The sequence below is a fragment of the Rosa rugosa genome, chromosome 4 (assembly GCF_958449725.1).
Source record: "Rosa rugosa chromosome 4, drRosRugo1.1, whole genome shotgun sequence".
Lineage (NCBI taxonomy): Eukaryota > Viridiplantae > Streptophyta > Magnoliopsida > Rosales > Rosaceae > Rosa > Rosa rugosa.
The window spans coordinates 34,040,510-34,053,098 of record NC_084823.1 but is presented as its reverse complement, the minus strand read 5'-3'; the positions used below and the strand labels follow the sequence as shown (position 1 = coordinate 34,053,098).

The 12,589-nt window shown below is 37.6% G+C and overlaps 1 protein-coding gene across 1 annotated transcript; it reads left to right on the top strand.

Annotated features, from left to right (window-relative positions):
• Nucleotides 1-5,169: 5,169 nt before the first annotated feature.
• On the top strand, nucleotides 5,170-9,323 carry LOC133745234 (vacuolar-processing enzyme-like). Its single transcript, XM_062173272.1, has 9 exons — nucleotides 5,170-5,442; nucleotides 6,050-6,214; nucleotides 6,516-6,672; nucleotides 6,806-6,891; nucleotides 7,004-7,203; nucleotides 7,977-8,025; nucleotides 8,123-8,320; nucleotides 8,451-8,642; nucleotides 9,056-9,323. The coding sequence occupies exons 1-9, from the start codon at nucleotides 5,230-5,232 to the stop codon at nucleotides 9,185-9,187; spliced, it is 1,392 nt and encodes a 463-aa protein (XP_062029256.1). The 5' UTR covers nucleotides 5,170-5,229; the 3' UTR covers nucleotides 9,188-9,323.
• Nucleotides 9,324-12,589: the final 3,266 nt, after the last annotated feature.

Below are 12,589 nucleotides of genomic sequence, written 5' to 3'. Positions count from 1 at the left end.
TGTGCCAATTGCGCCACCACAGCGCACCAAAATGGGTCCTCAAAGACGATTAGGCATTTATGTTGGATATGATTCTCCAACGATTATCCGCTACATAGAACCCTTGAGAAGCGATCTCTTTACCGCTAAATTTGTGGATTGTCACTTCGATGAGACAGTCTTCCCGTCGTTAGGGAGAGATAAGAACATCAATGTTCAACAGGAACGACAGGAATTGTCGTGGTCTGTCCCCACTCTGTCTCATCTTGATCCCCGAATCGCACAGTCCGAAATTGAAGTGCGGAGAATTCTCGATCTTCAGAACGTAGCAGAATCGATGCCTGATGGGTTTTCTGATATCGCTAAAGTGATGAGATCACACATACCTGCTGCAAACGTGTCTGCAATGATTGATGTCCCTAAAAGTAGAGGACATGACGCCAACTCAAGAATGCATGAGCATGGCGCCAACGTCCCATCTCTCAATGATGGTGACGTTTTGGCTAGGCCCACGGCTCCTGCCAGGAAGCGCGGGAGGCCCATAGGTTCGATGGATTCTCGCCCAAGAAAGAAAGCGAGTTTGGCACAAAATAATCCATTAATCATCGATGTGAATAATCCATCTCATGAGAATATTCCGGATTATGGTTATGTCCAAGAGACATCATTGGGGGACGCTCCAATGTCAGAACCAACTCCAGATAATAGAGAGATCTCCATAAATTACACTAGTGTACATGAGATGATGGATAGAAATTCTATGGCGATTGATGATGCATTTGCATATCATATTGCAAAAGGAATTACAGATTATGATGATATCGAACCTCGCTCTGTTGAAGAATGTCAACGAAGAGCAGATTGGCCTAAATGGAAAGATACGATCCAGGTTGAATTGGATTCACTAACAAAGAGACAGGTATTTGGGCGTGTAATGCAGACACCCCCAAGTGTAAAGCCTGTTGGCCATAAATGGGTCTTTGTTAGAAAGCGTAATGAGAAAAATGAGGTGGTAAGATATAAAGCCCGCCTTGTGGCGCAAGGTTTCTCACAATGCCCTGGAATCGACTACGAGGAGACATATTCTCCCGTAATGGACGTTATAACGTTCCGCTACCTTGTCAGTTTGGTAGTTTCCGAAAAACTTGACATGCAGCTTATGGATGTGGTTACAGCATATCTCTATGGGGATCTAGATTCAGAGATATATATGAAGGTTCCAGATGGACTTCAATTACCCAAATCAAGTGGCTCTAAACCACGGAGCGCGTTTTCAATAAGATTAAAACGCTCACTATATGGATTAAAACAATCCAGACAGATGTGGTATAACCGTCTAAGTGACTACTTGATTGGGAAGGGATATATTAACAATGAAATATGCCCATGCGTGTTCATTAAAAGAACAAGTTCCGGATTTGCAATCGTAGCAGTTTATGTCGATGACATGAACCTAATTGGAACTCTAGATGAGTTGAAGGAAACTGCTAAATACTTGAAATCCGAATTTGAGATGAAAGATCTTGGGAAAACATGGTTTTGTCTCGGTTTAAAACTCGAGCACCGTAGTGATGGGATTTTGATCCATCAGTCTGCATATACTCAGAAAATCCTAAGGCGCTTTAATGAAGATAAAGCAAAGCCTGTGAGTACTCCCATGATTGGTCGTAGTCTTGAGCCCGGAAAAGATCCAAAGGATGAGGACAAAGAACTATTAGAGGCCGAAGTGCCCTATTTAAGTGCAATAGGCGCATTATTGTACTTAGCTCAATGCACAAGACCAGACATCTCTTTTGCAGTGAACTTGTTAGGTCGACATAGCTCTGCGCCAACACGTCGCCATTGGATTGGTGTAAAGACGATCTTTCGATACCTTGGAGGTACGATTGATATGGGCCTATTTTATCCCTACAGAGAGAAAAGGAATGACGGAAAGTTGGGATCGGACCCCAAAAGGCAAAACGCCCCCGTCCATAGAATTGCCGCCGGCCATGTTGCCGCCGCCGCCTTGGTGGCCGGTGTCCCCCTATCTCCCTCCATCAAAACGACAATGATGTTTTGATGGGATTTGCTGATGCAGGGTACCTCTCTGACCCTCACAAAGGTCGCTCCCAAACAGGTTATGTCTTTACCATGGGAAGCACTGCGATATCTTGGAGGTCTACGAAACAGACCCTTGTTGCTACTTCCTCGAATCATGCAGAGATTATTGCTCTACATGAAGCCGTTCGTGAATGTATATGGCTAAGGTCTGTGATTCGACATATTCAAGGAAGTTGTGGTTTGAAGTCTACCACAGATGAACCTACATGCATTTATGAGGATAATGCAGCTTGTATTGAACAAATGAAGTTAGGTTTCATCAAAGGCGACAACACCAAGCATATATCGCCTAAGTTCTTTTATAATCAGCAACAACAATCACTTCTAAAGATTCAAGTGAATCAAATCCGATCAGAGGATAAGGTAGCGGACTTATTCACTAAGTCGTTACCTAAATCCACCTTCGAGAAACATGTGAAGAGCATCGGATTGAGAAAGTTATCCGAACTCCAACGATTGTAGCAATCAGGGGGAGATATCGACATCAGGGGGAGTTATGATGTCTACATGTTCGATCTCGAAGAGTGAAGGACGTGTTGTGCTCTTTTTGTCCTTCGAACAGGGTTATTTTTATCCCACAGGGTTTTTGTTACCTGGCAAGGTTTTTAACGAGGCAACGGATGAAGCGTCACCACCAAGTTTGACGCGGCACAAGAGGGAGTGTTGAAGGAATATCGATTTAGTTTGCCTTATCAAACTAGGAGTAGCAATAGGAGAGAAGGTTCTAGATTTCCCAATCCTACACGGATTGGTATTCCTTGTAACATTAGAACTAGCACTTTGTAATCCCTATATATAGGGCTCCTATTCTCAATAATAACACACATCTCTCTCTACAATTCTCTCTCGAATCTATTTTACTTAAACAAGTATTTAATAATGGAAAAAACAGGCTTGTTTATTCTTTCTTTTCGTTTTTATTTTGGCTCAAGACCTCCATGTAATTAAAAAAAAAAAAAAACAACAACAACAACAAAGAAAAGTTAAATGATATAGATAGAGACAAATGGAGTACCTTTCGATTTGCTGAGTAATGTAATGCAGTACATCGTTGAATACGACTTTGTTATTCTCCATCTGACCATTTGATTCATAGTCCAGGAGAATAGAAGTGATCTGTCCTTTTGTTCTTGGTACAAAAAACCGAGTTGAGTACCGTAATATCTTGGATGGTTGTACACTTGTACTGTCTACCAAAGCAGGGAAAGCAAACTGTTATGCCTTTATGGTCAATTTGTTGGCAGTATGGTTGTGACGTTGGAAAATTGAAATTTTCACAAAATAATATTTCAGATTATTTGTCAGTAATATGACTTGGCACTCGGGGCAAACACCAGTATCACGAAGTCTGGTACTGCTACAGACCCAATGGGGTTAGTTTAGTGGAAGCATGCTAAGCTGCAGGTGGGGCGGACGCTGCAGGGCTTCTCCTGGTAATAGGAGGTCTCTGGTTCGAACCCCAGTTTGTGAAAACATTCATTGGGGAGGGGTTTTAACCGTTGCTCTTGGCTCCAGAGTGGTAGCTCACTCAGCCACCATTTTTTTGACCAAAAAACGAAGTTTGGTACTGCTACAGATCCCTTTTGTGAAAGGCGTACCCACCCCCCTCGCCCTTCTTTCTTTTTCTTTTTTTCAATTGATTTAGCCCCCACCCTTTGCATAGAGGAATTTTCTCATTATCACTTTTTATTTATTTATTTATTTTTATCAAGATTCTCTCATAGACAATAAAAGAATTAATAGTTATTCTCTATTAAAATATTACCAGTATTAGTAATTTAGGAAAAACCAAAAATGGGCACGAACTCCCAGTGACAGTCTTCATTTTGTAAGTGCCATGTGGTGAGGTCGACTCATGAAAAATTAGTTGTAGCATTTGAGTTGTTTTTCTAATCAAAAAGAAAAAATGGGCACGAACGAGTTTATTTTTGAAGTTTTGGCCACTGAAGTTTCAATTAATAATTTTGCATGTTTGGACTCAAAACTTTTAAATTGCCGCAAATGAATGACTCTTTTACAATAAGGGAATTAGCTACGAAAATTGACATTATTGACTGTATAGGTTTCGTAGTTGAGCAAAATAAAATCAACGTGCTCGAATTTTTTCCCTTTTGAAATAGTCGAGTGCTTTATTTTGAGATCTGTATCTACCGTTTGGCTATGATATAACTTAACCTGCTGCTTTTAGTTATGAATCATTGCTATTTAGTTACGATTTGGTGTAATTAGCAAACTCAATTGCTTTTCATTTTCAATAATTACGAACATCTGGGTTAAGGTAAAAGAGGAAAAAAGAGAACTTCTTAGTAGTGATATTCTCTGATACTAGTATTTTTTGGTGCTGGTTGTACGGGTTCTACGTACATATGTGTACGATGAACGTACAATAGAGAGTTCTTCGACTCAAGAAAAAAATTAGGAAGGAAGAAGAAGAAAGTTGAGGCTTCAAATTGTTATTTTGTAAACCAAGTTATTAATTCAAACTTTGACTGTCCAAACATTTCAACTCCAGTCAAGCAAGAAAAATTTTGAACATGTCAATTTCTCCCAAATATTTTTAGGGCAATATATGCTGCATAGTCAACGCATTGAGTAGTTTATTAGCGTATCTAGTTTTCAAAACTCTAAATTCCTGTCGCCGAGTGGAAACTCAGATGTGACATTGTGCATTTTACGTAGACAACAAGTCTTCCAACTTTTCTATCATCTTGTGTAACTTAGCCAATCATTAGCGAGGTTAACAATGCAAAACTGTTATGAAACCCTTGATCTCATGAATATCATCGACCCAGCTCACTCACAAAAAGAACAAAAATCCCAATTGTTTGCAAGTAATTGACCCTAAGCAATTGTCTTCTTTGAGCTATCGGTATAAATCATATACATAGAGACTGACTTGCCAGATTAATCCTAATACATATTGTGGTCATCGACCACCTTATATAATATATTTCTAGCACAGAAATTGAATGCATCGATCAAAGTTAATTAACCCCTTCATGATCTTGGTTTTGTATCGAAGTTTCAATCTGAACCATTGGTTCTGAACCACAGAACTCTATAAATTAGTTCACTAGCTACTATTGTTTGAACATAGAAGTTTCCAGTTTTGAAGGTCAACCACCACCCAAAAGAGAAAGAGTCACAATGAGAGGGCAGTACTGTTCCAGTGGAGTATTTTTGGTATTGCTTACCATCTTTGGTGTGAGCAGTGCTCAACTTCCCAAGTTGATGCCACAAGAATTTCCAGAGGATTTCATTATTCATGTTGATAGGGGCTCTAGCAACAGTGACACAAATGGAACAAGATGGGCAGTTCTAGTTGCTGGGTCTATGGGTTATGGAAACTATAGGCATCAGGTACATAATAAATTCAGTGAATACCATAAGTTAATTCACAATTGATTAGTTAGGGTTATATAAGTCTATAAAACATTGTTACAATTTTGACCTCATGAGATTTAGTATATATGGTTGAGATTGACTGGTTTCTTACAATTTCTCGCTCGAAAAGTCTTGCATTAGGTAAATAGAACTCTGGTTAATCACTCTTAGTTTAGAATTCAGTCTCAATGGTGTCATTTTTCGTTTATAGTTTACTAAATGTCTTTGTTTTGCCATCTAATTTTGTCAAATTGTTTGACGGGGATAGAGCATGATGTGATCAGTTAGAAAATAGATAAAATTACTTCACATGTGCTCATTTCTTAAAACAAAAATTAAATGGAAGAATATGACACACACCTATTATTTGGTTTAGTGATATAAGTTTGCATTTTATCGAATTATTGAAACCATAAGGATTTAGAATCTGGTTGAAAGAATTAGTAAACTGCATCTGTAAAAACAGATATTCAAGTGAAATCTGGGCCAAACTAGAAGGACAAACATCATATTTTACCATCATGTATTCCATATTCTTTTTATTATGTCTTAATTAATATCTATATTTTTGTTAATATTGCAGGCTGATGTGTGTCATGCATATCAAATTTTGAAGAAAGGTGGACTGAAAGATGAAAACATCATTGTTTTCATGTACGATGACATTGCAAACAACCCTGAGAATCCAAGGCCTGGTGTCATCATCAACAAGCCCGACGGCGAGGATGTTTACCATGGAGTTCCCAAGGTCCTTTAGCGGTTTAGCCTAATGTCAATTCAGTTCTAAACTAGTACCACTAATTTGATCGAATTTGCAAGTTTCGTTTTCTTCAGCACTTTCGTACCTAGTTATAAGTTCATGCTATTTACCAGCTTTAATCTAAACCTTCAAGTGAGCTCATGCCCTGAAAACAGATCGAGTAGTTTTTGATACATTGTTTGAAAACCAAACTAGAGCATTTCTGCACTGTTTTCCAACATTTTAATTTTCAGTAACACTCATGAATTAGAATTAGGCTGCAATTTACTTAGTGTCGTCATATATGCAGGATTACGCAGGAGAGAATGCTACTGCTGCTAATCTTTATGCTGTCATTCTTGGAGATAAATCTAATCTCTCTGGGGGTAGTGGCAAGGTTCTGAACAGCGGGCCAAACGACAATGTCTTTATCTATTACACCGACCATGGCGGGCCTGGGCTCATCGGTTAGTAGCTTATTTAACGAATTAATTTTGGAGTGCAGAATGACATGAACGAGAAGTCACCGCCTTAATTGGTTTTCATTTGAAGAAGTTAAAAGATACATCGTTGACATCAATATCATGCATTTTCTTTCAGGTATGCCTGAGGGCGATTATGTCTATGCCAATGATCTGGTAGATGTTCTGATAAAGAAGCATGAAGCTAATGCATACAAAAACATGGTACATGACTCTACATATATGGAACGTTGTTTGATTACTATACATTTGTTTAACTCCAGGGTTGAGCTTCCAATCTGATTACTTTTCTTATGATACTGAAACACTTGATCAGGTATTTTACCTTGAAGCTTGTGAATCCGGGAGTATGTTCGAGGGTCTACTGCCGACAAATATAAGCATCTATGCAACCACAGCATCAAATGCAACTGAGAGTAGTTGGGGAACGTACTGCCCTGATATGACTCCTCCTCCACCTCCTGAATATGACACTTGCTTGGGTGATTTGTATAGTGTTTCTTGGATGGAGGATTGGTATGTTTTGTTTCATTTATATGTAGGGTAAAATCCTCATATAGTACCCGAACTATCACGAAATGCACTTTTTGATACCTACAATGTCTAGTGGTACCTGTATTATCCTTTCGTTAGCCCTTATAGTACATCCGTCCATTATTCTGTTAAAAATACCTACGTGGTGGTCATGTGACACTCATGTGAGTAAAATAGTAAGGGTAAAATAGTCTTTTCATTCATAATTAGAATTATAGAATTTAATATTTTGAATATCTATAATTAATATTTTGACATATAAAAAAAAAATACTCAATTTATTCTTCACTGTTATCGGGATACTTGGGTCAATTAATTTAAGTACTTTTATTTTTTGTTTAATTTTTTTTTATTTTATGAAAATTTAATATATACTAATTTGGAGATGACTTTTTTCTCGAACAATTAATAGGATTAATCAATAGATATTCACTAAATTCAATTCTAGGTCTTTCTTTTAACCTAGTCTAATTTATTTTAATTTAGTTTAATCAAAAATTTGTAAAAGAAATATGAAAAATAGGTGTTCTACGATTTTACCCATACTATAACGGAATAATTGACGGAAGTACTAAAATGGCTAACGGAGGGATAATACAGGTACCACTAGACTACCTAAAAATTTGTAGGTACCAAAAAGTGCATTTCGTGATAGTTCAGGTACCATATAAAGATTTTACCCTTTATATGTATATACTTCTTCACCAAATACTTCTCTGTTGTCATTAACTTTTGGTGTTTCGAATTCGGAGCAGTGACTTACAAGATTTGCGCCAAGAGTCTCTGGAAGAGCAATATCAATCGGTAAAAAATTTGAGACGATAGCATTTTAATTCACTGGGACAATTTCATCAATATACATGACTTCTAACAGGAGTAGTACTTCTCTGATGACTTGCAGGTTAAATTGAGAACAGTAAATAATAATACTTATGGTTCTCATGTTATGCAATATGGAAATATGTATCAAACCTCAGATTTAGTATCCTTTTACTTGGGTGCAAATGATAACTCTTCCTCCATTGAAAGCAAATCGCCACAGTCAATCTTAGAAGTTGTTGACAATCGCGATGCAGATCTTCTTCATCTTTGGCACAAGGTCTACATTGTTAATCACCCCTGATTTCATATATATTTCTTCAACATGGCTTAGTTTTTTTGTTAACTTCTAGCTAGCTAACTAGCTACATACTTGGTTATAACCATTATATCTATCTATTCATATGCAGTTCCAACGCGCACCCGCTGGCTCTGAAATGAAGCAGGAAGCTAAAAGGGTCCTAGATGATGAAATTTCAAGTAGGCAGCGCATTGACCACAACATAAACCAAATCGAACAACTTGTGTTGGGATATTCAAGTAACTTTGTTCGTCCTGGGGGGCAAGCTCTTGTTGATGATTGGGACTGCTTTAAGACAGTTGTAAGTCTTCTAATTTTCAGTTGATCGATCATTCACAACTATTACAAAATGCTTCATAAACATACATGCAGAAAGATCAACCTATTCAAAAATCGTTTAAATTTAATCATCTAATGGTGATCAAGTGGACGGACATAGTATTTGACTATTTCTATAAATCATGATATATAAAAGATTCATGCACGATATAACTTATGAGAAGATATATAACGAGTTTTGATTTGATTGATCTTTTGTATGAATCATCTCTAAAAGTGACATACAAGGATAAAAACGATTAATGTTGCCAACGGCTAGCAGTGGTAATGTTAATTGGGAACATTTCTCCTATTCCAGATATGTATCGTTACATATGGATGGATATTAGCTAGTGTTATTTCTTTAACGTTGGTTTGAATCTATTTTTCATACAGGTGAAAACTTATGAGAAACATTGTGGGTCATTGTCAAATTATGGTATGAAACACACACGAGTTTTTGCCAACATGTGCAATGCTGGGATCAGCGTGGAGCAAGTGGCTGCTGCATCGGCTCGAACTTGCTAGACTGCACTTTTCATTGCCTTCTTTTTTCTTTTGAAAGAAAATAATGTGGGATGGTTCTAATTAGACCTCCAAATATCAAAGTCTATTAATAATGTGGATTATTTAAATGATAAAGTGATGGGCTATTGGGCTAGAATCATCAAACGTCCACCTTTCTTTATAATATTTTTTTTGTCACGTATATCAAGTATTAATCTTCTCATGCAATTAAGGTTTTTACATGTTTAAATGGTAAATGCTATGGACCAGACTACATGCTTTGCATTTCGCTGTTTTCTTTTTTAATCATAAACATTTGAATGTTCAAATCATGTTAACAACTTGACTAATAGATTTCTAGAGAAACATATATATGGTCATATTAAACCAAAGCTCCAAAAATTCAATGATTACAGATATTATGATTTAAAGAGACTCCAAATATAAACACAATGATGGTCCTTTTCGATCACAAGCTTTTAGGATCAAATAAATGAAATACTCCCAAGAGTCTCGATCAATTTTCACCGTCAACCTATTGTCCAGCGAACCAAGGCATAAATTTCCTTCTTAATTTCCACTTGTATGTCTGCATTACTAGTTTCTTTATTAGCCATAGATCGAGTTGCACAAGGTTAAAAGTTGCTACTTTAGAATAGGGTCTTGGTGATTGAACATTTGAACTTGGGATTAATTGTTATCTCAATAAGTAAAAGGTTAATTTTGCAGGATCGACTTGGATTCCCCGGTTTTCACCCTAGATGTAGGGTTCCGGGTAAGCAATTTTTGTGTTGTGATTGGTTTTCTCCCTAGATGTAAGGTTTCGGCTCTAGTAGTGCATCAGTATAGACTTTCAATCTAGAGTTTAGTGTGGACAAATTAAGTTTTATTGTTTTACGTACCCTATTACATTATTCATTTATCTTCTGATAGAAAAAGAAAAAGAAGAAAATTGGGCTGCATGATACGTCGAATCAAATACTATAAATAGGCTATATTAATTTGAACATTCACTTTCAAATTAGTTCTTAGGATGGCAGACCGCCGCGAACGTTGAACATCACTCATCGGCAACATGTACCTTACACCTCTATCAGCACAATAAAATCTTTTTGTCACTATATCCCACAAAATATCTAGCTTGTAAGTTATAACCACATACATATGCACATTTATAGTTTTTTTGGCAGTAGTGCACAGTTTAAAACGTGAAACTACAATTCAACGTGAGCAAATCGACTCTGGGATTGAAACCTAAGAAGCTGATCGCTGATGGTCCAAGACCTCGGAGGAAGAGAAGCTTTAAGACAGTGAAACATCTCTCATCCTCTGGAGATCGAAGGTACTCGGGCTTGGCTGCAGTAACTTTAACCCCTACGGTTGGGGAGGTGCACATGTCTTCTGGTAAAGGATCTGAGCCCGAGGACTGCACTCCCATGGGTGCCTTAGAGTAGGGTTACATCGTTGGAAATATGAATAAATTGGGATGGTTTTTTGACTGTGGTTGGAGACCATCCTTGTAGTGTACGTCGAAATTGGTTTCTACAGCACTTGAGCTTCATCGATCTCATGGATTCATTTTGTTTGATTAGTCTAGGACTCTAGGATTGTCTTAGATTATTCATTCATGGATCTTTCAGTCGTTGCCCGGAGTCCGAATGAGTCATATCTTGTAATGTTTCCTACTTTACTTTAATGGACTGACACCCCACAAGTTCAAAAAAAAAAAAAAAAACTTTAACAAATCGACTCAAATTCATTTGATGATATATATTGTCTACTTCGTCAAGAGCTAGCTAGTTAGGTAGACTTATACTTCTAAGATGACGATGATGATTGGAGAAAGTACCTTGAACACAGCCATGTGAAATATGTGACTCCTAGGTGTTTATCCGGCCATGTGACTGTGGCAACCGCACGAAATGGAGTTTCAAGGGCATCTAGTGTACGTTCAGACTAGATCATAGCGTGTTTGCTAGCTAAGAATTACCCACCTAATTAGTACAATGAAGTAACTATTGTGGGGCATTCGAAAAGGACATTCAAGATGCGCGCGTGAGCAGATTAGTGCTAACACCATTATAACGAGTCAAAGCTTGAATTAAGCATCACAGCATCCAAGTCTCAAATCCACTAGTATCACTGCGTTTTTTGACATGGTGGAACTACTGGCTAGTGAATATGTTAATCACGTCGTCAAAACGACATAGAGCATCAAGGAGGAGAGATCAGAGATGAGTTCCACTTGAGTACTTTCTAACGAAAGATCAGCATTCGAATTCAAAGGTTTGAGGCGCAGTCGGGAAGCCGTGGAAACGAGACAGGCCCTGAAGCGAAGGACGGGAAGAACTTACACCTAGAACTCTCACAAGAATGAGAAAATTAGAGAGAAGAAAGAAAAAAAAAAACCATACAAGCACGAGATCATGAATATACGTGATGATAAATAATGGAAAGTGTTCCTAGCAAGGGTGAAACTAGGATTTGAATTTTGGGGGGGGGGCATAAAACATGAGAGTATATATAGAGAATAATAATGTTAAATTTAGCACCTTATTAGGTTTCATAAAATAAAACAATTGAAAAATCTAGATATCAATGATAATTAATTGCAAAATATTCTAAATTTAAGCAACATTTTAATATTTCTTATTATAAATTGGTAATTAGTACACATTAAGTACTATCTTCATTTTTTTCTCTACTTGTTGCTGCCATTTGTTTTTTTTTTTTTTGGGGGGGGTAGCTCCAAGGTGACTACGTACATCTATTAATGATTAATGAACAGAAGAAGCTAGCAATCGTAAACCCTTGATTGAAACATATACAATGTATCGGAATGTGTTTATTACGTGGGAGACTCTGTTCCTGGTCACAAGATGTAGTCACAGTACTAGGTACGTACGTACTGAGATTGAGATATATCAATAGTTTATCCCCTTAAATAATCCCAGAAAATTAATTAAGTCTGATAACAACGGGGGTTCATCTTCTTCATCTGCTTTTCATCTTTTGTCCTTTCTCCAGTTCTTGATACTCAGTTGCTCTGTTGCTTGTATTCCAACAAAGTTAAGCCATGGAAGCCACCCCATAATCTTTGTCAAGAATAGCTGCAGAAGTCACTTCAACAACTCCTCGAGTTCATACTTCAAAACCGTCCTGAATTTTGGGTCTACTCCATTTTCTGGCAAGCCTCCAAAGACGGCCACAATGCCGTTTCGTTATCATGGGCCGGTGGTCATTTCCGAGGGACCAGAGACTTCTCATCCAAAACATCAAGCACTAATAAGTTAGATAACAATTACCAACCAATAATAGGGTATTAGGGTTCGATCTGGAGATACCAAAGAAGGGGATCAACAAAGAAGTCGAAGCTTTGTTCCATGAAGACATGAACATGGACGGACTGTTCGACATTAATGG